Here is a 27,979-nt window from a genome sequence, read left to right as displayed (position 1 = left end):
TGTGTACACAAAACTTTCTGAGTTTTATTTTTGCCTCGGGTTGGAGATTCATCTTAACATGCATGCATTTTAAAACAGTAACAGGGTCTCGAACTGTTCCGAGCAGACATTAGACAAGCACAGGGGGTTGAAAATTCCTATTTAAAAAATGGAAATTGCAGTGGGAAATTGAGAAGTCACACACATGATGGGCCGGTAGTTCATCCTGCTCCCCCAAAAGGTGAATCTAAACTTCATTCACATTTTTTTTATTACATGACCTGACCCGATGCTTGGGTGTGCTGAGCAGCACCGGGCCTCCCCACAAAGGTTGTTGGTTCCCACTTCCTCACAAAATGGCTCTGAGCAAGGGGAAAGGGCTCCTCTGGAAGTTTCTTCCCCAGCTTCCGAAGGATCTCAGCACAAGCCGCAGGAGACAGGCGGGCCTGTCTTCCCTTCGCAAGCGGCCATCTCAGAGGAAGGCTTGGGCACGTCACTGCCCCTGCAGATGGCTGGTAGATTTGGGGGCAGTTGTTTGAATGTGTTTTCCCTTTGATTCCTGTGCTCAGGCTGCACCCCACTCCCCACATTTGTCAGAAGTGAGGTCCCTAGAGCCGGGGGAGCCAAGGTCTAAGGCCAGAGCTCTAAGAGTGTTTAAACACTGTCCCTTCCAGCCCCTAACACTTGAGTAGCTCAAACGCTGGCGAGTGCTGAAGGTTTTTCTCTCTCCCAACTTGAATTGGTAGAAACAACTGGGGGGTGGGATTGGCTACTGAGAGAAGTCCTGGGTCTTTGGTCCAGCTCCCCCAGGGCAGGCCCTGGCAGACTGTGAAGAGGGGAAAGTCACTAGGGCAGGAGTCTGTAGTCCCAAGCCCCGAGCACGGCCAGGCGACCTGTTTGAGGCCTAAAGCACAGGCAAGAGAAACAAGTGAAGTAGGAAGAGGGTGAGGGGAGGAAGAAGAGCTGCCTGTGTGAGAGAGTGCCACTGAGAACAGCCACAGGGGCAACTCGTGGCACCTGCCACAGACCAGTAACCCCTGAGCTAGATAAGGAGAGATGGAGCACTGCTTCAGTCTGTGCTCCTGCAACTGCTGGCTTCCCTGCCTGCCCCGTAACCCCCACACCGCAGGCACAGGGAAGGAGCTTGCACTGGGGGACAAAGACTCAGTGGTTCATTAACAGGAACAAGGGCCAGAGGCCTTCACCTAGTGGTCTAAGCGGAGTTTTCAGACTCCTCACGTTGGCTGGGAGACCACAGTTTTCTCAGCCATGGACTTTCAGAGAAGAGGGGTGGGGCAGGACGGGAGAAGCTGTGACTGGTGAAATGGTAGAGGGAGGGAAGGGAGAGGAATCCCGCCCTCATCCCCATCTACGCCTCACCCAGTCAGCCATGTCCTATTCTTATACCTTTGTCCTTGGGAGACCCAAAGGTATTCCAAGATGGCGTAAGACGATTCAGCCTTTCTTCATGGCTCCAAAGAGGGAGGTTGAGGGCAGGCACTTCCCCTCGGATGCCTTACTGCCCAATGAGGGAAAGGCGGGACTTGGAAAAAAGAGTGGGGGCAGACAAAAGCTTGGGGATCAGTTCACTTTCTCTATATTCAGACTGCAAACCAAACATAATATCTTCATCATTACAAAAAGAAGAGCAAGAAAACTTGTATAAACCAAGATAAATAGCTTTTAAACATTTGAGTGCCAAAGGAATTAGAGGGCCAAACCAATCTGAAGATAGTACAGAAAATGACCTTTAAAAAAAAAAAACCTAAAATCCACCAAACCACAGCTCAAATGTTTCGACCCAATCAACAATACTGTCAGAAGAACAAAAAGCATTTAAAACAGAATGCTACCTCTCAAAATGTAAACAATATACAAAAAAACCCACAAAAACTCAATGTTAAAGAAGTTAGAGACCTGGTAGCTCATCTTTAACTGATAGATGGTGTTACGCTTTTCGTACACATTATGGCAACATGATCAGCAGACCAAATGCAGAAGCCGGTGGGAGCCCAAGCCTGTGGAGGCTGCTGGGAGACAGCCTGCCAAGCTTCGGAGATGCTGGGCCTGACTAGGAGCAGATCCAAATTTTCATTCTTGATTAGGAGGTGGGGAAATCAAGTCCAAACATTATTCCTACATAATCCCTTCCTAAGTCAAATCTGTTTTCTCCATGAGCCACTTGGTTCCAAGTTCTTCTCCAAGTCACTTCGTGGTCTCGCTGCTGATGTTCAGAGCTACCTATGGCCCCTTCCTGGGGCCAGGGCAGTTGTTGGAGCCCGTCTGCCTCTTCCAGAAGGGTTCTGGCAGCCCCAGTGGAGTCCAAGAATGCTGTCTCCATTCCTCACTGACACAATGCTGCAGGTAGGGCACCGAGACGGTGCTGGTTCCTGCTCCAGAAGCTGAGCTTGGCCAAGTTTGGAGGGAGCCACAAGAAACCAATCCATTCATTCAAAATGGTTCCACAAACTTTCTTCCCATGTGCGGGGTTATCTACAAGTTTTATCATATCTCATCCCAAATGCCCAGTTCCTGGTGAGGAGGTGAGAAGATGCAGGAATGTACCTCCTCCAGTGCAGGGCCGTTTTCTCTCCTAGCCAGACCAGACTGCTCTGATGGCATCACGGACCCACATACACGGCTCAATTCTGAGGCCTGGGTAGCAGGCTCAGAAGGTGGGTGGAGATTCTGAAGGAAGCTGCAGGATGGCACTTCTGAGGAAGCCGTGGGTAGCAGAATTGCTAAGTCTGGCGGGGGGGCATCAAGGAAAAACAGCCCCGGGGTTGCGGGCCAGGTCGAACCCCACATCAAGCCTCCAAATTGGATTTCCCGGGTCACACCCTCCAGAGACTCAGAAGCAACCTCAGGCTTGGCCACCACACTCCAAGATGGAGGGCGCCAGTCCCTGCTGGCCATAACCATCCAGGTGACAAACCACAGGCACAAGGAGTCAGATTACCTACATGGTAGCCATGGGGCTTGAAGAGGTATCTCTGCAAGGAGCACCCCAGGTGCCTGGAGATCTGCCCCCAGCTAAAAGCTCATCTACAAGTGTGGGTGCCTGGAAGAAGGTCAGAAGGAAGTCACTGAATGGAGGACACAAGACCTCATTTGATATTCATCAGTTTCCGGGGTTTCCCCAAGGGAAAATAACCACTTTAGCACGAGGGTTCTGTCACATCCAAAGGTGCCTTCCTCTTGATCCAGTGGGAAGCAGACTTTAGAGAGAGGACATCTGAACTCCAGGGGCCGAGAGAGCCCAGGGGCTTTGGTGAGGATCACAGGGTTCTCTGAGAACCAGCTGTCCAAGAGCCCAGCAGCTCCCCCACCCCCTACCATCCCATGAGGATGAACTCACTCCCCTTTGAGGTCTTTGATTCCGATCCAAGATGCCTGACGTTGATCTGGAGTGTTCCTCCGGGGCAACAGCATTAGATGGAGGAATCATGTAACATTTCACTCAGCTCTGAGGTGGAAAGGTGGAAGAAGCTGTGCATGATACTCCATAAAATTAAAAGGTTAATCCAGACAAGATCAAGTGCAGCAGGGCTGAGGTGTCCAACCTCCTCTCCTCTGGCGTTAGAGCACTTTGCTCTGAGGGACCCTTGGCTGGGTCTATGGGGTGCCTCTTTAACTGAAGGGAACTGAGCAGGGCAGGGATGGGGAGGGTGGATAGGGTGATGACATACATCATTATCAATAGCAAACCTGGGGCAACAAAGTTTCAGAAACAAAACCTAAATAAACCCACAAAGTCATCTCTAGCCCCAAGGTATCCTAAAAGGTTACAAGGTAACAAAAAGGAAACCCCTTTTTAACCTGGGTCAAGTGGAGGGAAATCAAGGGTAAGCAGGTGAGGCTACATCCTGTGAGCACGTGCACACACAGCACATCCCCTCCTCCCCAGCTAGTCTCTCAGTGTCACAGGCTGCAGTCTCATTGCTAAAGCCCTCCCCTACCCCCCAATCTGCTCCCCACCCTCCCATCTTAGCCCAAATGCACCCTCTCCCTCTTTCAAGCCCGACCCCACATCCAGCGCTCTGGCTCTGGCTGAAGGTGGAAGGTAACTACGTCAGGATGTTGGACATGAACTCGTTGAAGCGTTTGGAGTACTGCTCAGGGTTCACAGTCGAGATCTCAGCCCCCGCCTGTAATACACAGAGGCTGACTCAGGTCTAGCTCCTTGGCCCTAATCAGGGGGCTGTGCCTGGGAGGGGCCCGGGTATTCAGAAGCCTCCGGCTCCACATTAGAGCTGAACACCAGACTGGGCAGGCCACAAGAAGTGTTGCCATGTCTCAGAATTGCCCTGGCCCCAGTCCTCTGAGTCACAACCAAGGACTGCACCCACTGCGGCAGGAGCAAGGCAGAGGGGAGGTGGCCGAGAGGCTGCAGATCTCTGAGGGGCCCCTGTGTGGAGAACAGTAGCTTGAAGTCCATGGGGAAACAGGCCTCCGGGGAGCAGCACAGGCAGGTAAACAAAGCTGTTACCAGCAGGACGGGCTCAGGGCCCTGAGAGCCAGAGAACCAGGGGAAAAACAAGTTGGGCATACTACCCGGCTACAGGGAGGGGGTGGGTGTAGATGGGAGGGAGAGAAAACAGGCAACCAGGCAGGCTGCTCTTCTGGTTCTCTGTCCTGGGGGTGGGGGCAGGAGAGTGTCTCCTCAGAGCACGAAGCCCACCCTCCCCAGGTGTCGGAGGACCCCCCACTGGGCCTGGATGGAGACAGGGAGAACTCACCCCATGTTTCACCGTCTTGGCAGCATGTGCAGCTTTCTTCTTAGCATCATACGGTGTGAGGATATCGATGATGGCCATGAAATATACCTCCTTCTTGGGGGCACCTGAAGGGGGAGGGGAAGCAGGAAAGGAGGAAGAGGCAGCAGGGAGAAGAACAGAAAGTAGCTGTGTCCACAGCCTTCAGATATGAGATCCAGAGGCCTCCCTATCATTTTGGATCTGACAAAAGGAATGACTACTGGAGTCATTTGCAGAAGCTTTCATAGCTCTTCTCTTATTTGACTTTCATGGCTACCCTGTGGGGTTGACATGACAGTATTTATGAGCTTTTGTCCATCCCATGAACCAGAGCAGAACCATGCCTCAGATATCCAGGACAAGCAGAGGGGTGAAGGAAGGCCTGACAGAGAAGGACCCCAGGGCCCCAGAAGACAAAGTTACTGGTGGTGACCCAGTATAGAAGCCTGGAGACAGAAAGACGCCAAAGTTAACAATTAATAAGGTAGAGTCCAGATACGCACAGGGGCATCTCAACAATGGACCCGAAAGGGAGGATGGGGGCCAGGGGTGGGCAGGGCAAGCGCAGGCTCCTACTTACTTTCATGGCTTTTCATGGCATAGACATCAACAGAGGGATCGAATTCCCCAGGACCAAAGAACCGAGGGAAGCTGAGGAGGTTGCCAGGGCTGTCTGGAGGCGTGCCATAGGAGCAGAGCAGGTTGCCGCCCATCCCATCGTTCTCACACTCCTCATCCTCTGCCCGCTCCTCCACCTCCATCTCCTCCTGCTCTGCCCGGTCCACATCATGGATGCCCACTAGAAGGCTGTAGTCCATGATCTTCAGCTGGGCCAGGAACTAGGGGAGGTGGGAGGAGGAGAGATGGAAGGAAGAGGTTACATGGAACATCCCAGTGGCATCTGGAAAGGGGAGAAGAAGTATTCAACTCAATTCTCCAATTCTGAAATACAACAGCGAATAAGACATCAGTCTCTGCCCTGGATGAGCTCAATGTTTAATGGGGAAGACAGTTATTCCACGAGGGCAAGGAGCTGTGGGAGTCCAGAGCACTGGGGAGGGCCTCCCTGAGGAAAGGAGGAGCTGAGCTGAGCTGAGCCTGACGGGTGAAGAGGAGTCAGGCAGGGAGAGGCTGCGGGCCTGAAGGCAGAGAAGCGTGGCAGGAAGAAGGACGGCCCGTACGGTCTGGGATCATGAGAAGCCATGGCGAGCTGAGGAAAGAAAGAATGGAAGGTTGCACTGCGCAAGAGCCTGGGGAGATGGGTGCAACACTGCAGTGTCTTTCAAACCATGAATCTCAGTCCATTATGAGTCCTAAATCCAATTCAGTTGGCTGGGTCTAGGATTTTTTTTATTATTACTAAATACCACAAAATAGGATAGAAAATATCAGAGTGCCTAACAGGAAGAAAGCATGCATAGTACTTCAGTCTGTGTGTTGTATGGTACGTACGTTGGGTTGCAAGGTAAAATGCACTTCTAACTGGGAGTCACAGGCAAAGTTTGAAGAACTATGCAATTCAGCTTCTTTACCAGTCAAGAGTAAAAACGGGGAGAAAAAGAAAAGGGAACACGACATAAGAATGAGAGTCAGAGCCAACCAACATTCTCAACACCTTCCCTTCAGGTCAAAAGAGGCCATGTGGTACTGAGGGAGGAAGCTCACATCGTGTGGCTTCCCCTTGCCGAGTCTCAGTTTTCTCATCTATACAATGGATGTTGTGAGCAGGAGGATGTCTCAGGTCTCCTGATCTAGGACTCCAGCACTTGGAGAAGAACAGAGGGTGGGAATGGTACAGGATGGAAATGGCCAGCTGGCATGCCAGCTTGGCTAGTAATGAGGCCAGAGTCATTGGTCTAAATCCTATGTGAACAAGCCAGCAGCCACCATCAGCCACGTGCCAGGCATTCTGCCATGGTCACAAACTGAGCCTGCAGCACCAGGAAACCATCCCACTGACCACTGTGACTAGAGAACTAGGAAGGGAATCATAATAGGACCCGAGCAGCTCCACGCACAGACCGAGAACACAACGAAAAGCACAAGAAGCCCTGATGATAGATCAGCAGAATCTCCTCAGTAAGGAAAGGCGGGGCACCATTCCACACTCCTCTAGACAAGACCTTCTCAAGGCCTAGGGAGAAGGGGTCAGGGCCCCAGAAGAGAGGGAATCCATGAACCACACCCCCTCCTACCCCCTGAGAACATTTACAAAGCAACATACAAGTGAAAAATAAACTACGTAAACTGCCTTAAATTCTTCTTAGAAGCAGAGTAGGGAGGAAAGAAGGAAAGGGAGGAGAAAGACTCTGGACAAAGTGAGTATCAGCATCAAGGCACAAATACAGTAGGGGGTGATTACAAAAAAGCTTCCTAGCAAAAAGAAGTTTGTAAAACCCATGTTCACAGCAGCGTTACTCACAATGAAGCATCCAAGTGTGATGGTTAATTTTATGTGTCAACTTGACTGGGCCACGAAGTGCAGAGACATTTGGTCAAATACTATTCTGGGTGTGTCTGTGAAGCAGTTTATGGATGGAATTAACATCTGAATTGGCAAACTGAGTAAAGCAGATTGCTCTCCCGAATGTGGGTGGGCCTCATCCAATCAGTTGAAGGCCTCAATAGAACAAAAAGGCTGATCCTCCTACCAGTAAAAGGGAACTCCTCCTGCCTGACTGCCTCTGAGCTGGGACATCAGTTTTTCTCCTGCCTTCAGATGCAGACGGAAACATCAGCTCTTCCTGGGTCTTGAGCCTGCCAGCCTCTGGAGTGAAACTATACCATTCGATTAGCTCTCCTGTGTCTGTAGCTTGCCAACTGCAGATCTTGGGACTTGTCAGCCTCATTAGTCATGTGAGCCAATTCCTTATAATAATCATCTAGCTGGCTAGAGCTACAGCCTATTGATTCTGTTTCTATGGAGAATCTTAACTGAGAGACCAAGTGTTCAGTGATGGATGAACAGGTAAACAAAACGTAGTGTGTATATATATATATATATATACACACACACACACACACACACACAATGGAATACTATTCAGCCTTAAAAAGGAAGAAAATTCTGACACATGCTACAACATGGATGAACCTTGAGGACATTATGGTAAGTGAAATAAGCCAGACACAAAGGACAAATCTTATATGATTCCACTTATGAGGTTCCTAGAATAGTCAATTTCATAGAGACGGAAAGTAGAATGGTGGTTGCCAGGGGCTGGGGAGAAGGTGGAATGGGGAACTAGTGTTTAATGGGTACAGAGTTTCAGCTTGGGAAGATGGAAAAGTTCTGGAGATGGATAGTGGTGACGGCTGCACGACAATGTGAGTGTACTTAATGCCACTGAACTGTACACTTAAAAATGGTTAAGATGGTAAATTTTATGTTATGTGTATTTTAGCACAATAAAAAAAATAAAATTTTTTGAAATGTTTGTAGAGTTTGTTTTTAATGAGCAGGCTCCCAATTTATTAAAATAGGAGACACCAAGTTATCAGGTGACCCAGAGAGCACAGTCGCTATTGAGCACCTGTTCTCCCCAGAGGAACTTCTCCACAGGAACTTCTGGCCGGAAGTCCCATTCCAACCAGAAGGGCGCTGGCAAGGGGAGAATCAGAGTCAGAGAGCCACAGGGTTGGTGGATCTTAACAGCTGGTTTCCTGTCGCTCTGATGGCCGGATGCCCCCTCCACTATGGGGAGAGCACCAGAAAAGAAGTTTGAAAAAGGTGCTGCAATAGATGAGTGAAGAGATGAGGGAAAGTGTCTCAAGCTGAGGCAGGAAGGTTCTACTGGCACCAACTGTGTCCCCCAAATGCAACGTTCATCTGCACTAGCTTTAGGTTGCAAATAACTACCCACACTGCTCAAATCATCACCCTTCCTTTGTTCATATTCAGGAAAAGTAGTGAATTCCATTTTTCTTAAGGTTAAAGAGGCTTCTGCTCTGGGGACGAGAGAGGGCCCTGTTCAACTAAGGTGACCATGAGGGTTAGTAAGTACCTCTACGTCCCGTTTCAGTTTTTCCAGGAAGTTCTTTTTACTCTCCTCTCCCACATGCAGCTTCTGCCCTTCATTGAGGAAGTCATTGTCTTTGAATGTCGGCAAGTCCTTGGCCTGGGAGAGCAATAGCAGTGTTAGGCTGGGTGGCCCGATTCATTCATAAGGAGTCCTCTGCTGGGGCAATGGCACAGACAGGGGAAGGGTCTTTAGCACACAGACGGCCAACCTGCTGAATCAACAGCTCAGCACAGGAGGCCACCGCCCCGGGCTGCGGGCAGGCAGGGATGGCAAATACGTGGCATACGGGACTGACCGAAGCGTGCCTTCCTGCTGAGCCTGGACTGCCTCAGGACTCAGGCAGCCACTCACTGATTCAGGCTGGACTGTGAGATGGAAACTGCCGGCCCTCCAGGACCATGAAGAACCCAGCAAGGGCAGAGCTAAAAGGCTAGAGACCAAGGCCTAGGCAGAGGATGAGGACAGGCAGGTGCTTAGTGACACAGAGTGTTTCACGTGCACAGACTGCATGATTGGGAACTGGGCTAGAGGCTGTGGTGGAGGAAGGGACAGGATGGCCGGCAGAAGGTGTCTCTGATTCCAAGTGACCCATTCCACACTTGATCAGCACAGGTCCCAGCATACCTTCTCCTTGTCACTCGCTTCTCTGGCAACAGTGGAACCCTGAAAGGATAAAAGCCATCAGGAGAAGTCCAGCTGAGGCAAACTCCACTGAGCGAGAAAACATGCAGCTGTCTTTGGGGAAAGGAGGCAGGTGAAGCGAAGCAGCCTGGTTAGAATCCGAGAGGGGCAGGAGGCAGCAGCTCGTTCGCTTCCTCTGTCACAGACCGTTCACAGAGCTCTCGCTATGCATGAGACAGCCGCTCAGGAAACCTGAATCTGTAGGAGATTCAGTCCCTGCCCTCAGGGAACCTTCCTTCTAACAAGGGAGCAGTAGTTACATGAGGAATTAACCCATTAATGACAGTGATGCTAAGTGGGCAGGGGAGGAGGGAGGACACTGAGGCATGTAGCACAGGGGCAGGGCTGGGCTGGTGAGGTGAGGGGCAAGGCCCGCCTCCTGGAAGAAGTGATGTGAGCTGAGCTCAGAAGGGAAGGTAGGAAGGAATTAGGTGGAGGCAGAGAAACAGGCAGGGAGGGAAGAGTCCCGGCAGCCCGTGGGAGATCCTGGGGGAGGAGAGCACAGGCTCTGCAGGAATGGAAAGGAAACCATGCAGCTGCAGCAGGCAGTGAGGGGCAGTGAAGTGACGGAAGTCAGGAAGCCAGGTTCCAGAACAACGGAGCGCTGTGGTTCACAGTCACAAGTGTGTTCTTTTTGGTGTCTAGAAATACACTTGTGCTGTCAGTCCATGGGGCCTGGACAGATGCCAGAGTGCGTGTGTCAGCACAGCCTGTGCCCATACTGCTGCCCTCAGTGTGTACATCCCACTGACAGGAGTTGAAGAGCATCACTTGTTACATAAATATGGTACATTTGGGGCTTAAATAACCTCTTGTTACTGTCACCTGGACTTCAAACAGCCTTTGGCCCACAAGAATTAGGCATATCAACTCCAGAGTCACCTGTGCATGTCAAAACATATGCTCTGGCTTTCCCAGGGCACATGTGGAGGTTGAAGTGGTGGCCCCTCCGAGCCTCGGGGAGAGGGCAGCCAGAGACAGAGCTGGAAACACAGAGCCCTTTACCTTGAGGTCATACTTGCGGTGGACAGTGAGCCGGTGGCTGAACACGTTCCTGGTGACCACCATGTAGGTTTCTACGCCATCCACAGTTAGGCGGTACATGCCCAAGAACTGAGGCAAAAGGGTGTTGCCATGACACTCCACTATGAACTAGAAAGGAAGAGAGGACAGGAGGCAAAGTGAAGGAACTATGAGGGTGCCAGGATGGACAGGGCTCTCCCCAGGCTGAAACGCTCCTGGGATTCGAGCCTCTAGATTAGTAGTTTTCATATTGGGTTCTTGAAGTCATGGGCATTCCCCAGACTTCCAACAGGCAAAGCCACCCCCATCCTCAACTGGCATGGCAGAGTGTGAGGCTGAGCAAGCAGTGCACAGCCCCTTTGGTTTCATTTTATTGGGGTTCCACCACAGGAAAGCACTGATCTAGGCCTTGTATCTCCTCTGCCAGCCTAAAATGGGAAAGCCAAAGGGCAGAGAGGGGATGAAGAGGCAGGTTTGTGACCCAGCTGTCTGGGAAAACAGAATGTCTCCACACCAGAAGCTCTCACCCATGCTATGCCCTGGGGTTTTCTGCTGTAGCTCCCAAAGACCAGAAATCCCTGTCACCACTTCCCAGGTGTCCCAGAGAGCAGCCAGCTTTCCCTGATGAGCCAACTAGGCTTAGGACAGGCCCTCAGATGGTGCCACCGCACCCCTGCTTTTCTCACGGACAGGGCCCAGAGGAGTGCAGAGTCAGGCCGGGAAAAGAAGCAACCCTGCCGAGCCCACAGCACCTCTTCTAGAAGAAATAAGGCAGGTGCCAGAGCGTGAACACTTCCAACTCTGACAAGAAATAGCTGTTCACCTGGGACTGTGTCAGTAACATGCCTTCATTTCTCTTTTTTTTTCAAGTAGGCACAGAAACACCTCACAGAAACATGGTGCTGGGAGAGGGCCAACTGCTCGGTTATCAGGAGGCATCTGCCGGGACCAGAGGGGACCAATCCCTCCCCACGAAGCTCCAGCTCTTCTCCCTCTTCTAACCCGTCCTCCACTGTCCAAGCTCAGGACTCACGATACCTGGTGGTATTTCTTTAAGATGTTGTGCATCTCAGCCACATCCTCACTTGACACAGTCTTGATGACAAAGCGCCGGTCATAGGTGGTGAGGAAACGTGTGCCACATCGGCCCTGGCTGTCACTGTTGATAGGGGCACTACGCGTCACTGAATTCTGATGGACCAAGAAAAAAGCGGGCTGGTCTTGGGAGGGGAACGAGGACTCTGACTTCTGCTGAGTCTTCTCTCACAGGCCAGATTACTCTAAAGCCAACAACACTGAGACAGATGGGACCTTATTCACCCCTTCTCATGGGAAGTTCACATCTCTCCCAAAAGTCTTCTAAGAGTGACAAGAGTTGTTCCTTACCACCTGCTCCTAATCCTTGACTAGGAGGGGAGGAGGACTGTGAGCCATTTCCTTTCATTCTGATCCCAGAGAGCTATGCTACGAACTAAAACTCGGTGCCAGACGTTAGGTGACTGGATTCGAACCCTGACGCTCACACGTGATATGACTTTGGGTGAGCCATTTAACTTTTCTCCTCCTAAGTTTCCTCACCTGGAACACAAGAGGCTGACCAAGATGATTTTCCCAGTCTCTTGGAGTGACAAAGACAAAACTTAGGAGGAGTTTAAGAAGTCTAGCATAAAGAAGCAATGGATACAGTCATCTCTTTTCCCTGTATGTATCCTGATGCTGTAAAACCCTTCCCAAAGCAGGAAGTTGGTCCTCACCTCTCCGTCCAACACTTCTCCCCTCCCCTCAAACTCCTGCTTGTCGGTACAGGGCTATGAGGCAGTTCTGGGGAGCTTTTCTGGTTCTGTCCCTGCTCCTTCTTGAGGCCCCATTACCATTAGGATCAGAGGACAGCAGAAGCCTCAAGAGCCGGAGTAGGGGAAGGTGTGTGTCAACCAAAGGGATGTGTTCCCCAAGCAGATGCAAGAAGATCTTTGGGAGGCAAGGTAGAGAGGGAGATCCCAGATGTCCTGTTCCCAAGAAAACACACGTGGGGATCTGCTCACCGAAATGCTTCCTCTCCAAGCCCTTTCCTCCTCTCTTACCTAGGATTCTACTCTTTCCCTTCACCTACTGCCTCCTCACAAGACCCTGGGGGAGGAGGGAGCATCACCTTCAGGGGAGAAACTGAAGTTTGAAGTCATGAGGGGCTTTCTAAATCACAGGAGCACCCCGCAAAACAGGGTGTCCCCAGTCCAGAAATGTTGAGTAGACTACATCCCTGCGGGCCTCATTCTCCCGGCCCGGTCCTCCTACCAGGAAGACTGACAGGCCTCAAGCCCATCTGGGAAGTACATTTCTACTGCCACCTCGTTTCCAGGCAGCATTTCCTGACTCTCTAAATCATTGGTAGCCCAAGAGTATAGAGTCCCCTCCCTGAACACGGTCCTCTCTGCCCCTACTTCAGTCCTGAGCACAATCATTTGCCCACAAGGTTATCAGAGAAGAAATGCAGACACTGAGAGGATGTGGTTAGATGGCCAAGCAGAAGGGAAGGAGCCACAGTGGAGGGAAGATGTCTCATCAACCTGGGGATGCAATAATGGCAAGACGCTTTCAGAAAACCTCAGGGTCCAATCAGGCCATGATTTACCTCAAGATTGGGTCCCAACAGAGGGGCTGGAGGGACCTCCCAGTCCCTCCTAGACAGAGACATTCCTGTTCGTTCAAGTCCCTGCATCTCCTCCTCAGGACACGCATCTTTGCGGCAGGCCCTCCGGAGTGGAGGAGGGAGGCAGGGGAGGCTCACCCGAGGCCCATTCTGCTTCTCGAGAACTATTCTCTGAAAGGCTTACTGGGAGTGAGGAGGGAGGAATTACAGTATTTTAAAAGATTTGGGCATCCATTTTAGATTTCACTAGGCTGTACACTCCTTTTTCCCCACAGACAATTGACACTCAGCTATATTTCTTACTGCTACACAGGTGAAGTGGAAAATTCTCCCACCTTCACCACCAGGCTGTCTACCAAGGAAGGTGCTAGGGGGAGAAGTAACAGAAACCATGCCAAAGCCTCTGCGACACTATCACCCCCCGAAGAGGGCAGTTGCCCTGCCTTGCCTATCCCCCCTCCCAACATCAGACAGGGGACAAGTTTAGGAGGTGGCACTCATACCTGGCAAGAGGTTACACTACCCTTGAAGTCTTCCTTTTCTAATCTGTCTTATCTGCTTTAAGAGGCCTCATCTCCCGCTGGCAACAATTCTCTCTCTTTTAAGGCAAACTACGAAGGAGAAGGGTTCTTCAGCCTAGACTGGGAATGTCAGACTAAAATGAAGCAGCTTTCACAGACCCCTCTCCCTCCCACTGCTCTCCCTCCCGGGGAGAGGAGCCTGAGCCTGCGAGGCATCATCAGCACTTCTAAGGCCCTCAGCCCTGCAGAGCCCACCAACACTGGCAAAGACTGCCTGGGCTGGAGCACAACGTGACAGGAAGACGCAGCACAAGAACGGTAGACACTTTTTTTCTCTCCTTGTCCTGTGGCTTCCTGACCCCACTCCATTTTCTGACCCTCCCAGTTTTGCAGGCATCTCGTACCTGGTAATCCTGATCATCAATCCCAAACCTCTCCCGGAGATTTCGGAACACCATGGGGCAGTACTCCTTAAACTTAAAGCGGCTGGGGAGGTTCTCCCTAGGGAAGAGCAGAGACATGTCGGTGAACTTCTCCTTGCTCACCTAATTCTCACATCAGGACTTCTCCAAGTGTGGTCCACAGGTTACCTGGATCTGAACGATCTGCAGTGCTTAAGATGTAGGCTTCTAAGGCCTCAGAAGTTCTGCAGGTGAGTCTGGAAATCTGCATTTTTAACAACCACTCCAGGTGATTCTGAGCACATAAAGGTTTAAAAACTTTACATCCCTTGTGTTCACTTTGAAAAAAATTAATCTAGCTGTATACTTACTATTTGTGTCCTTTTTTTGAGTGTATGTTATCTTTCAATAAAATTTACATTAAAGAAAAAAACCTTACATGCCGAGAAGTGAGACTGAGTGTAGGCCCCACTTCATAAGCTCTGTACTTGCTACAGGTGGGTGCCTGCACGTGCGCAGCTGCTGTGACGTGAATGTCAGTCTAACGGCTAAAGGGAAAGCCTTTCTCAAAGGGCCCTGTCCTCTGAGGATGTGCCTATCAAAACATCCTGAACACGGTTACAGCCAGGAAACCCTGCCCTAGGCTTCTGTGTGACAGAGGAGAGGGGTGCAGTAGATCGAAGAGGTTCTCAGTCAGCTGACTGGGATCCCATCTTTCAGTAAAGCCTTGTTTGCTGGCTACTGGTACCAATCTCAACTCTTTCCACTCCTCGGTCAATCCGCAGACTCTCCCCAAGGAGGGGAGAGAACCACCTTGAAGGGATGCCTCCTCCAAATCCTCCATCTTTACAGTAGTCACTCTGCTTGCGAATTTCCTTTCAGAACTACGTCCCTCTGGTTACTCCAGGATGACAGACTTCAAGGAAATAAAAAGCAGTGGCTTCTCATGCAGACAGGGGCCTGGTCTGCCTTACGTACCCCTGTCTTCTAATAAATAACACTGCAGTCTAATAACCAGCACATAAACAGTCATTGCAAGGACAAAAGGAATAAAGAAATATAAAAGAAAATAAAAGATTGGATGCTCTGCTTCAGGCCAAGATGTCAAGGTGGTGGAACTTCACGAGAGGCCATGGACCCTGAAACGGGCAATGGTGCAATGCCCACTTCCAGAGCCCTGACCTCTGAGACAGAACCACCTCCTTGCCTGTCTCAGAGCCGAGGGCTGCCTCTCCTTCCTTAGCTGGTGTGATATTGTGATATAATACGAAACATATATTTGGTCTTTGTCCCTTTTTCTTGCACAGAGCTCCTAAAACCCTTGGAATTTCCTAAGTGACAAGAGCAATAAAGGTGTCTTTTGTTATTCATAACAAGCCCCTTTCAACCACACCTGAGTTTATGTTAATGAGGTGAATTTTGGAAAGCCTCTAAGGATGGATGCTGGTTGCCAGGGGAACCTACCAGGATTAGAGGGTTGGAACTTTCAGTTCCACACCACTGACCTCCAGGGAGGGGAGAGAGGCCGAAGGCTGAATCAATCATCAATGGTCAATGATTAAATCAGTCATGCCTTCATAATGAAGCTTCCATAAAAATCCAAAAGGACATGGTTCAGGAGCTTCCACATTGGTTAACACATGGAGACTGGGGGAGGGTGGTATACCCAGAGAGGGCATGGAAGCTCCCCACCCCTTCCCACATATCTTGCCCTATGCACGTAAACCGGTAATCTACTAAGTAAACTGTTTTCCTGAGTTCTGTGAGCTACTTGAGCAAATTAATCCAACCCAAGGGGGAGGGTTGTGGGAACCTCTGACCTATAGCAGGTTGGTCAGAAGCACAGGTGACAATCTGGATTTGTGATTGGCATCTGAAGGCGGGGGGGGAGGGGGGTGGGGGGCAGTCTTGTGGGACTGAACCCTTAACTGTGGGACCTGATGCTAACTCCAGGCAGACAAGGTCAGAACTGAATTGAATTGTAGGACACCCAGCTGGTGTCCTACAGAATTGCTTGACGTGTAGAAAACCCACACGTCTGGCGTCAGAAATGAAGTGTGGTAGTAGTGTGAGAGTAGAGGAGAAACAAAGGAGAGTTTTTCTCCTATAAAGGTAGTCACTTAGCAAGCAGCAGCTATGAAGGCACATGGCTTCTAGAATAAGATGCTGTTATTACTTACTATGGCAGAGAGAGGCCACTAAGGGATGTTTTCAAATCAAGCTTCTCCTCCGGGCTAACAGTCTGGGAATGGTGGGGTGACAAAGCCCAGCTGGTAGGATGGTGGGGACTGTGGGACAATGGAGAGTGGAACCAGGATTCAAATGCAGAAAGGAGGAAAACGGGGCAGCAAATAGTTCCTAGGGTGACCCACAGTAGGATGAAAAAGCAAGGCCTCCGAGGGCTTAGAGCCACTCCAGTCTGTGCCAGGTGAGATGGCTGCTCCAACAAAGTCTGAGACAACCTTCAGATACCGGTGTTAATTCAAGAAGGCATAACGAACAAAATGGGAAGACGTATTTCAGATAGCAGCCCTGGGCACCATGCTCAGCCTGCTGTTCATGGATCAATTGGAGAGAAAAGTTTCACTGCATCCCAGGCCAGGAACATGCCTGGCAGCTTCTTGCCTCAGACTAAGATCAAGATAGGGCCCTTGCTGTCAGCCTCACACTGGATATCTCAGCTCCTGAGCAGCTGACTTTTACCTAAACTGGCCGTGGATGAATCACCGTGGGCCAGACACACGCCCCAAGGGACACTGGAGGTAGGCTGATAAAGGAGTGAGAGGACAAGACAACACAAGGTGGAGGCACATAATGAATGCATTTTCCCAGCCAGTTTTTCAGCTCTGTGACCCAGGTGTCACTGTCACACCCTGCCAGGTGCTGGCTTGGCTAGCCATGTGCAAGGTTTCAGAAGCTCTCCGCCTTGAGGGAAAGGACTGCCCACAAAACCTGAGCCCACTCAGTTGGCAACTTACTTATTGAAGAGATGATTGTCCACCTTGATCTTGCTGTACGCTTTGAAGTCATCCGGCATTAGCATGACAGGGACAGGGACATTGCTCAGCTCATTAATCTGCAAAGCAAGGGCAAAGTGAGGTTCTCAGCCAGGAGGCCACCTGCCTCAGAGAGACAATATGCTACAATGTGGATGCCACCATCTCACCAAAAACATGTCCATGGATTCCCTCCCCGTTGTTTTTTCTGCTCTTCTCTTCAAATAACTTCCCAACCTCATCTCTACCCACAGAAATCCTCCCCACTTGATAAGGTTCAGCTCAAAAGGCACCTCATCTGTGAAGCTTTCCATGATTCTCTAGACCATAAACGTTCTTTCCCATCTTGGAATTCCTGAAGCATTGTTTGTATCCAATATCTTTTAGGCATCTCACAGCCTCCTTCATATTGTAGTTAATACTTATAAACCTCACAAGCTTGCCTGCTAGACTATAAGCTAGGCAAGATCATATTATTGATTTTTTGGAAGCAAAGATCATCTAACTGATCTTTGGAGGCCCACAGTGCTTGGCACCATGATTTGCATATGGCAGGCACTATATAAGCATTTGTCAAATGCAATAATAAATGGATTAATGAATAAATGTCACCCAACCTACATGAGTATCAATTGAAGCCTTTGAATCATCATATAAATTGCAGGTCACTCAAGAAATCAGCTTGGGGTAGGAAAAAACCTGGAGGGGTTTAGTGTGGGTGTATAATGCATCTCCAAAGTAAAGGATTAAATTTAAAGTGAGCAGAAGAGGTACACATCTGGCCACTGGCTCACTCTTACTCTCCTGATTAACACAGGGTCCGTTCCTAAAGCCATGTCCTGCCTTATGCTGAACTGGGGGAGATGGGGCAGGCTGCCTCGCCCCACTGCAAACAAACCTTTTCGTTGTCTTTCATCCCCCTTCAGGGAGATGGAGGCTGGACAGGGAGCTAGCTTCCCACTGGTGCAGAGCTGAGGGGGCAGAAACTGCCCTTTTCCATCCCCAGCTGAGCCAATTAGTGGTCTAATTAGCCACAGATGTCCTCTCCCATCACAGCAGAGTATTTGACCCTCAACTCAGTTGCCACTAATGCATTCAGGATTTACAGAGGAAACCTTAGTCCTGACTTAATGGATGGGGGGAAGGGGGGGGGGGGCAGGAAGCACAGCCTTGTGTCTCCCAGATACTTTCCTTGCAAATCCTATTATCTCAATGAGGCCCCATGTGGCAGCGAGGGAATAACCCAGAGTCATTAGGACTCTTCCAGGAGCATAAATGGGGGGAAATAGCATTTAATTTGCTGCCCCTTTTATGTTCCAAACCTTTTAAGAAATGTCAGAAGATAGAGGAAGTTGAAGTTAATGCAGTAACCGGGCTGGGGAACCATACCTTCCTAGAGCTGGTGAAAAACCCAATTTACTCATGGGGAAATTAAGGAGGCGTACCTATGAGTGCACGTGCATGGGGAGGGGCAGTAGGGTAGTACCATAAGTTGGCAGTGGAGCAGAGGCTCAATAAACTGCTGGCAAAAACTGACTGGCATAGACACAAGAGTATACAATGTACGATTCCATTTATATGAAATTCTAGAACAGGAATCTGTAGTGAGAAAAATCCAGTAAGAGGTGGCCTGGGTTGGGCTGGGGGGAGTTGACTATAAAGGGAAATGAGAGGTGATTCTAGGGTGACAGAAACGTTCTATATGTTTTGGGTTGATGATTACATGGGTACATACATTTGTTGAAACTCATCAAACTGTGCACTTAAAATTCTCAGCATCCAGGTCTCTGATACCCACCATTGGCTAACTGGCCACAAAATAAAAGGCCACGCCAATTTGCATTCCAAAGGATGCTCACAAGAAAAGCTGATTCTTAAGTGTGTGCCTACGGAGGAAACCATTCCACCTCCTCATTTTTCTGCCAAAAGAAACAATTCATAGTAGCTGTCCCACTTCCCTTTTCCTGGCATATTCAGTTTGGCTCGAGAGTTAAAGTTAGGAAGTTCATGGCTCTTATGTAACTCTACCTTTTCTAGCTCATACCTCCATGTTAGAAGGAACATACCACTGGCTTAAAGAGTATGGTTATTTACTAAAACATTCTAGTATCTGTACTAATTGATTCTGGGTTAGTCTAAAATCCAGACTCGGTGCCAAGGCCAGGGCTTGATACTGAGAGAACCAGAAAAGACTAAACCCTTGCTTGAGAGGGGTCAACTGCCCCTTAGCCAGGGTGAATTAATCTAACAGAAGCTACTCAGGACTGCTCTACTCAATAATTCTCTGTGTAATTCTTACTGCAGTGTAGTTTGAATGGCTTTAAGACGGTCAGTTTTTAGTTCTCCCTTCATCTCTATTCTTGACTATACAACCCAATAGCAGGAAATTTGTAACTGAGATAATACATTGGTGAACAATCCATATATCTGAATTGTGTGGACTCACCCCTCATTTCCACTGGGCCACATGTAGATGATTCACTCTGGGGATTAGCGGTACTATTTTCTTAGTTGTGCTAAATTGTATATCCCCAGAGAGTTCTATTCAATTTCAATTGGACAAGCACTTACTGAAATGCCTACTACATGCTTCATTTCATGTTAGGGAGGAGGGGGCAGGCAGCAGGGGAAATGCTGCACACACTGTGCACACGAAACAAGTAGGAGGCTTAGCTCATTACCAGGGAGATGAGAGAAACTCACGAGACAGTGAAACTCGAAGTCAAGCAGTACACAAGTGAGCGAGAACACAGGGAGAGACGCCCAGAATAGCAGACGTTCAGAGGAGGGCAAGGTTAGTGTGCTCAGAGAGTCAGACTCCTGGCCCTTACACATCAGGCTAGAAACAGGGCACCTAATGCCCCTCCTGGTATTGCCAAGAGCACTCGACACTGGAAGAATCCACAACAAGATCATGTTACGCCCCTACTTAAAAGTCTTCCAGGCTCCTCACCAACCTCAGGGGAAAGTTTTAACTCCTTAGCCTGGCGTTTAAGATTTTTCCTGATCTGGCTCAGACTGCCAAGTTTCTTTTCAGTTTACTTCTACTCAATGTATCGAGGGCCTTACTATATGCCAGTACCGTGCCAGAAGCTGGGGATACAAAAACAAAAAGACATGGTCTCTGTTTAGCTGGGAAGACAGACAACAAGTAACTAACACAATGTGATGAGTGCTACAGAGCTATGAATAAAGGGAGATGGAAACACAGATTAAGAAATGGTTGATTCTGCCTGCGAGTGGGAGTGAGAGAGTTGGTGGCTAGAATAGGCTATAGAGAAACCCATGTGAGAAAGGCCGAGGATAGTAGTTGAAAGGAAGGGAATCCCAGGCCGTGGGAACAGTCAGAAGCAAGCCTCAGAGTTGTGAAAGTATACCGCCCACTGTGGGGGGGTGGGGACTGGAGGTTGGCAGGGTAGGACAGAGGTACTAAGGAGTGAAGGGAGATAATACAGGAAAGATAGGTGAACAGCCTAGCATATTATCAATATCAATAAATAGCAGCTGCTTCTATTTATTGAATGCCTTTAAGTGGCTGGTGCTTTACATTATATATTATATATTACATATATCATATATACTCTGTTCTATGCTATTATTTCCAATACTTAATAGTCACATAAAGTAGTATTAATCTGATTTTGCAAAAGAGGTCCAGGGTACCTTGCTCAAGGTCACAGAGACAACATGTGCTCCCAGGTGTGTCTGGGCTGCGCAATCCTTCTTATGGATAGCTACCTTGACTGAGGCAGTGTTTTCCATTCCTTGCCTCTAACCTAATAATCTGCAAGGAAAGTGTTATGCTCATTTTATAGGAGAAGAAAATGAAGCTCAGAGAGAAAAATCACTACTACAAAGCTATCCTAAGGGGCAGAGCCTGGATTTGAACTTAGGTGTGTCCACTCTATGATAAATTTGGACTTGACTATGCAGGCAATGGGAAGTCCTCTCCGGTTCAAGTCTGGGAATTAACATGATCAGATGAGTGACACAGAAACGTAATTCTGGAATCAAAATCAAGTAAGGATTGGAAAGGGCAAGGTTAAGAAGCAGCAAGACCATTTATGGGGCCATTACAATAGTTCAAGTGATAGGCTGCGGCAGTAAGAATAGAAGAAGGGATAAAGCTAAGAGAACCATCCAAGATCTGGCTAAAAGACACTTCCTCTGAGACAGCTTTCCTGTCTTTGCCAGGCTGAATTAATTACTAATTCCTCTGTGCATCTTTATATTTGAAATGTCACATTCACTTGGGTAATTATTTGTTTACATGTTTGATTTCTCCCCTAGGCTGTGAGCCCGTAGAAGGAAGAGATTATCTTATTCATTTTTATGCCCCCAGCACAATGACTGTCACATACTAGTTGTGCAATAAATGAAGGATGGCGGGATAGATGGCTAACACTAGGATAAAGAGAAGAGAGACAGCAAAGCTAGTGTGCCCATGCCAAAGGCTCATGATCTGGACGATGGGAAAGATTACTATTAGCTATTGAGGCTATGACCTCCATAAAGAGTCTCAAATGCCAGGGGGAGAAGAACAAACTTTATTTGGTAGACAAAGGGGAGTTGACTAAAACTTCTGAGGCAAGAAAGGTCATGACTAAAGCAATGTGTCAGGAAGCTGTGTCTTTCCTTCACTATCTAGCACACTTCTGGGCCAACCTTTTTCATCTTCAGCAGAAGTGCACTTGTGGAATGGAGACTCATTCAAATATCATACGAAATACAATACATTAGGATGCTAAGTATGTTGTATCTCACGTCATGTAAGTGGTTTTTGGATTATCCACACGATTAACTCCATGAGCCATTAGCATAAATAATGAGGAGTCTAAACCAGCTGAGTGAGCAACAACTTAGGAGCAGAGAGTTCACTCTATGCTGATCCTACCGGAGATGAAAATTCAGTCACTCGTTCCAGTCTGGGGAACTTCTGATTTCAGAAGCCTCCACTTCTCTGTGTGACCTTCATAGGAATTGTTACCCAGGAGGCGTAGGCTGGGCATGCAGGCTTCCTGACGTGTCCCAGGAGTTCCGCGGGTGGCTCAGCAATGGGCTGGCCACCACTGACAATCATTTATTACGTGCCCCATCAGAAAACATGATGTGCTTGGAAACACACTCCCGAGACCAAGGAGGTCCAAGCAAGACATGAAACTCCAGAGAGGAAGACGGCAAGAACAGAGAGCCAGAGGTGCCACAAATCCACCTGGGTTTATTCCTCCTTTCGACACCTTGCTCCTTCCCCTGTGTGAGTCCCACTGTTCCCTGTGACGTGGGAAGGCCTGCAGAAGGACAACTTCATCCAAAGGCCTCATTAGTGCAGGAATATTTACTAAAGATTTTTAAAGTAGCAGGGCAAGAGGAAAAGGCAGGTAAAGGAGGTTCTGGGTCTGCATTAAGTAAAGAAAATGAGTGGACAGAACAGGGGTGGAATGAGGGAGAGAACTGAGCAGACTTAAGAATGAATCTGTTCCTCTCACCATATACAAAAATTAACTCAAAATGGATTACAGACCTAAATGTAAAGGCTAAAACTGTAAGAGTTTTCTTAGAAGGAAATATAGGAGTAAATCTTCATGACCTCGGGTTAGGCAAAGTCTTAGATATGACACCAAAAGCACAAGCAACCAAAGAAAATGGATAAATTGGACTTCATCAACATTAAAAACTTGAGCTTCAAAAGAAACCATCAAGGGATCAGCCCTGTGGCCTAGTCATTAAGTTCAAAGCGCTCAGCTTCGGCAGCCTGGGTTCAGTTTGGCTCCCAGGTACGGACCTACACCACTTGTTGGTGGCCATGCTGTGGCAGCAACCCACATACAAAATAGAGGAAGACTGGCACAGATGTTAGCTCAGGGTGAATCTTCCTCAGGAAAAAATAAAAGGATACCATCAAGAAAGTGAAAAAGGGGGCCAGGCCAGTGGTGCAGCGGTTAAGTGCACATGTTCCACTTCAGCAGCCTGGGGTTCACTGGTTCGGATCCCGGGTGTGGACATGGCACTGCTTGGCATGCCATGCTGTGGTAGGCATCCCACATATAAAGTAGTGGAAGATGGGCATGGATGTTAGCTCAGGGCCAGTCTTCCTCAGCAAAAAAGAGGAGGATTGGCAGCAGTTAGCTGAGGGCTAATCGTCCTCATAAAAAAAGAAAGTGAAAAAGACAAGCCAAAGAATGTTTACATGGATAAAATATTTGCAAATCCTATAGCTGATAAGGGACTTGTATCTAAAATACATAAAAAACTCTTATGACTATAAAAAGACAACTCAATTTAAAAATGGGCAAAATTTTTTTTAAATGGGCAGAGGATCTTAACAGACATTTCTCCAATAAAAATACACAAATGGCCAATAAGCACATGAAAAGATGCTCAACATCATTAGTTATCAAGGAAAGACAAGGCAAAATCACAATAAGATAACATTTCACACCCACTAGGATGGGTATAATAAAGAAGACAGATAAGAGCCCGCCCCATGGCCGAGTGGTTAAATTCGTGCGCTCCACGTTCCACTTTGGCGGCCCAGGGTTTCAGCGGTTCAGATCCTAGGCGGGGACCTAGCACTGCTCATCAGGCCATGCTGGGGCGGAGTCCCACTTAGCACAACCAGAAAGACCTACAACTAGAATATACAACTATGTACTGGGGGCTTTGGGAAGAAGAATAAAAAAGAAAAAAAGAAAAAAAAGATTGGCAACAGATGTTACTTCAGGTGCCAATCTTAAAAAAAAATAAAGACAGACAATAACAAGTGTTAGCAAGGATGTGGAGAAACTGGAACTCCACCCTCCAGCCCCCATCCCCCCCAACTGCTGATGCAAACATAAAATGGTGCAGTCACTTTGAAGAACAGTCTGGCAGCTTCCCAAATGGTTAAACACAGCTACCGTCAACTGCTCCTATTCCTTCTGATCACCTGGGGGAGGCTTCGCATGTACCTGGTTCCTGAAATGGCCAACAGGTATCAAGCCAGGTCTGCCTCCTCTGGTCTCCATGCCCCTCTCCGAGGCCACCTCTTTCCTAACTCCAGACCCTCTGAACTATATTTCATCTGCTAAAACACTGGTTTTCTCTCTTTATTAGTTCTCCCCTGACAGAGTCAAAGTCTTCCGATTTTTCTCCCTGCCCACACAGTGTTCCTCCAGAAAGACCATGAGCTGCATCTGTCCACCAGAGGAGCTCCTGTTCAACACTGAGCTCAAAGGCCTCTTTGTCCACCTAGAAGTAAATCAGCCACCTCATCAGAGAGTAACGACTTCTGCTATAAAGACATATCCATCCTTCATATCTCATACACCATCAGCCACAGACTACCGTGGCCTAAATGCCTAAATGGGTATGAATCTATAGAATCAAAGAAAAGGTAGCATCTGAAAGCTTAGATTGCAAAAAGTTGCAACGGTGGGCTTCTGAAGGAAGGCTAGCAATCCACCAAGAACAATGTAGTCCTGACCCCTAGAGAACTGCAGATTTTACACCCTTCCTCTGGGGAGATGCCTCCATTTCCCAGATGAGGAACCCTAACTGCTAGACCTTATTGCAGGTCAAGATGAAGCAATAAAACTGGGACGAACTGGCCTCTGAATCTCAGCCTGTCCAGGGCAGTGGTGCCCAGTGCCCCCTGGTCCAGTGCCCAGTGGTCCCCTGAGGTACTCGCTCATTATGCCCAGAGGCATGGATGGGTCTTGCTGAAAGTCAGTGCCTCTCCAGCTAGCCCTCAAACAAATTTTCTTAACGTTAGCAAAATAGAAGGTGACCACCTAGTCCTAGAGAGTAGGAATCAAAGATATCTATCTACCTGCCGTTCAGAGGCTTCCATCTGATGCCCACATTTGGGCAGACTCATTGCTTGCCTATCAGAAAACCAAGCACCATACACACTCCTGAGCATACATTCAGGTTCTCTAACAAGACCATAACTCCCATCTATCCTGGCACTTGGCTGAGACAGAGAACAAGGAACGGGAGTCAAAGAAAATGAGACCTGCTACTCACGCACCACCACTGGCCACCACAGCCCACGGTGCTGGACAACAAGCTGCCCCTTTTGCTGTGGCCACAGGTGAGCTAATCTTCCAGCAGGGGACTCCATTTCTTTATGTATACAATAAGGGACCCAAAGTCCCTTCTGGCTAACTGCAATATTCCTGACTCTCGGACCTGTACCAGTTCTTTACAGACAGGATGCTTTCTAGGGAGAAGCAGGCTGCAGAACAAAACCAAGGATTGACTTCCAGACAGGGACACAGGGCACACATTTTGATGACCCAGTTTCCTTTGCAATGTTGTCAGATGAACCCTGAGGCAGCAGGAGGAAGAAACTCTGCTGGACTATTGGCCTGAAGCAGCCCCCGGAGGTCTGGGCATTAAACCAGTGGTACTCTCTACCCTGGCCATGACCCTCACTTCAGTGAGGTTACTAAAAACAGTAACCCACCCAAGACCAAGAAACCAACAAAGACGTCACCATACCCAAGTGCTTTAGAGATAAAGATCTAAAATCCTGGCTCAGACTATGAAGTTCATCAATCTCCAGCCAAAGGCTCCTCTACCAAAGCAAAACAAAAAGTCTTGCTGACCCCAGGTCCTTCTGGCATCATTTGGTCTTGGAGGCAATTTCAAGTGATCAGGAAAGTCAGGGAGCCTAAAAAACTGGAAACCACAGGAAACCCAAGCCAACAGCTTCATTTTCCTCATTCCAAACTTTTAGTTGGTGAAGTTGGTGTTTCAGGTCCTTTTACTTCTTCGGCTCATTCCTGGCGCAGGAACTCACAATGAAAGGGTCAGAAGGCAAGGAGCAAGTGGTTGGAGGAGGAAGAAGAAAGACTCTAAACAAACAGGACATAAACAGAGTCGTCCAGCTCAAACATGTGCTAGGTTCCAACTTCCTGACAGGGACCATTGGAGAATCTCAAAGCACTCCAAGGATCCAGGGGACCTCTTTCTCATGCTAATCATATCCATCATCATGCCTTTCTTGACCACACAACAGAAAGCTCAATAAATGAGAAGGGAACGTCTCTGACGACCACAGGAGAATGCAGGAAGACACATTATTTCTACTATGAATAGTCCTCCTTATGATCAGGCCTCACCTTCTTTCAAATGGTTACATTCTTTCTTCTCCCTAACCCAAGAAGACCCCTGGCAAAGTGTGTTTCAAGGAAGCCTGTGCTGCTCCAGTTGATACATCTTGTTCAAGAAGAAAAAAGGAAACCCAGGGAGGATTTCCACAGCCAGGGGTAAGGAGGGCTGGAGGATGGGAAACTTTGAGCAGTCACACCAACCAAACGACCAGAAATAGAGGAATATTCAGGCAGGCCGATGCCACTTGCTCTGTCCACTGGACAGGGGGCTGGTAGCCAGTTCGAAGGAACAAGGGGGAAAACCCCTCCAGCAAAGAGGGTGAGGCGAGAAGAGAGGGAGATGGGATGAAAGCGATTCCACCGCGCCCAGGCCTTCCCTCTGCGCTCCACGGGCTGCCCGAAGCGAGCACGCCAGTCGCAGGAGGGGCTGGAGGCAAGGGGAGGAGACGACAGCGCACCACCGTCGGCGACACCAGGCCTCGCGTGGCGCGCGGGAGTGCACGCGCGGCCGGGACGGCGTGCAAGGGTGGGGTGGGCGTGCAAGTGGCTTGGCTAGGGGTTGCAGGCGTCACTGGCAGAGCCCGCCGGGCGAGGGCGGGGGGATGCCGGGGGCGTGCGAGCAGCGGGGCCGCGCTCGGAGGGGCGCGCGCGGGGGAGCTGGTTACCGTGTGGTTCACCCCCCACATCAGGACGCTGAGGATCGGCTCGCTGGCCCGGAATAGCTTCACTTTCTGGCACACGAAATGCTTCTTCTTGGTCTTGGTCTTGCTGGCGCTGAGCGGCGCCACCGCCACCGCCGTGGTGCTGGTGCAGTTGGACGACATGCCCGGGGCGGCGGCGGCGGCGGCGGCGGCGAAAGGGGGGGCGGCCGAGACGGCGCACAAGCCAGCGGCCCCAGGCCTCCCCCGGACCGATCCCCACCCCCGCTCCCTCAGCGCGCCATGGTCGCGCCCGTCCCGTTACCTCCCCACCCCGCCTCGGTGGTTCCGTCCGCCCCACGCCCCGCCCCCTCCGCCCCGCCCCAGGGAGCCGGCCGGCCCGCGCCGCACCCCACCCCCGGGCGCTGCCACCGCCCTGCCGTCGCCAGGCCCTCGCCTCCCCGCCTGGGTGGTACCGCCCGTCCCGGGGAGGCAGCGGCTGCCCCGCCCGCCCCTCCTCCCCGGGCCTGACAGGAACCGGGCCCGCCTCTGCGCGCCGCGAAGCCCCGCGCGGAAGCGGGGAGTGGCGGGGGCGGGGAAGGGCTCGCTGTCTACCGCGGGCGGGCCTCCCTGTCCCGGCCCCTCACAGCCGGGCTTTGGCTCTTTCCCTCAACCTGACGTGCCAAGATGGCGGCGGCGCCACTGCTCCGGAGGGGAGGAGGGGCGGGAATGCGAGGAGGGTGGGACGTACCATCCCCACCCCGGGGGAGAGAGGAGGAACGCAGCAAGGGAAAAAGGAAGTCCTGCCGGGAAAACCAAGGAACGCCCCCTCGCTCCACCCGAGCGTGGATCTTCCCACTCCCCAGGGCCTCGGGCGCGCTCCACCCGCGGGACACGCCCCTCTCCCCCAGGGCCAATGGGAGGAGCAGGCCGGGAGCCCAGGGTTTTATGAATGGGTCCCGTACCCACCTACCTGCGCCGCCGCCTCCCGCCAAGGGGTCGAGTTAAGAGACGGCTGGCAAGTTAAGACACCTATCCTACAGCAGAGACTCGTAATCGTCTTATTCTCTGGCTCACTTCAGGAAATCTTTGAGTAACTGCCTACGCTTTGTTACATAATTCCTCTTGGACGAAGGATCTCCAGATATTCGACACAAATTACGGGTCAATACTGTTCTGTGTGGGAATTCGTAAATTCGGTACTCAGCACATGGTTGTT

At 49.8% G+C, this 27,979-nt stretch overlaps 1 protein-coding gene across 3 annotated transcripts; it reads right to left on the bottom strand.

Annotated features, from left to right (window-relative positions):
• Nucleotides 1-4: 4 nt before the first annotated feature.
• Nucleotides 5-27,883, bottom strand: PIP4K2B (phosphatidylinositol-5-phosphate 4-kinase type 2 beta). 3 transcript variants are annotated; one of them, XM_070562156.1, is made up of 10 exons: nt 27,734-27,883; nt 17,010-17,107; nt 14,035-14,131; nt 11,501-11,653; nt 10,445-10,591; nt 9,383-9,421; nt 8,741-8,854; nt 5,317-5,575; nt 4,719-4,822; nt 5-4,127 (listed from the first exon to the last, which is right to left on the bottom strand). In XM_070562156.1, exons 2-10 carry the CDS (start codon nt 17,072-17,074, stop codon nt 4,047-4,049), a joined length of 1,059 nt encoding a protein of 352 aa, XP_070418257.1. In that variant the 5' UTR covers nt 17,075-17,107; nt 27,734-27,883; the 3' UTR covers nt 5-4,046. The 3 variants fall into 3 exon arrangements, with proteins under 3 accessions (XP_070418257.1, XP_070418256.1, XP_008521513.2); XM_070562155.1 differs by lacking the exon at nt 27,734-27,883 and adding an exon at nt 27,512-27,587; XM_008523291.2 differs by lacking the exon at nt 27,734-27,883 and adding an exon at nt 26,788-27,126.
• Nucleotides 27,884-27,979: the final 96 nt, after the last annotated feature.

This window comes from Equus przewalskii, chromosome 10 (genome assembly GCF_037783145.1).
Source record: "Equus przewalskii isolate Varuska chromosome 10, EquPr2, whole genome shotgun sequence".
NCBI classification, from domain to species: Eukaryota; Metazoa; Chordata; class Mammalia; order Perissodactyla; family Equidae; genus Equus; species Equus przewalskii.
The sequence above is the reverse complement of the archived record's forward strand: the minus strand, read 5'-3'. Positions and strand labels throughout refer to the sequence as shown.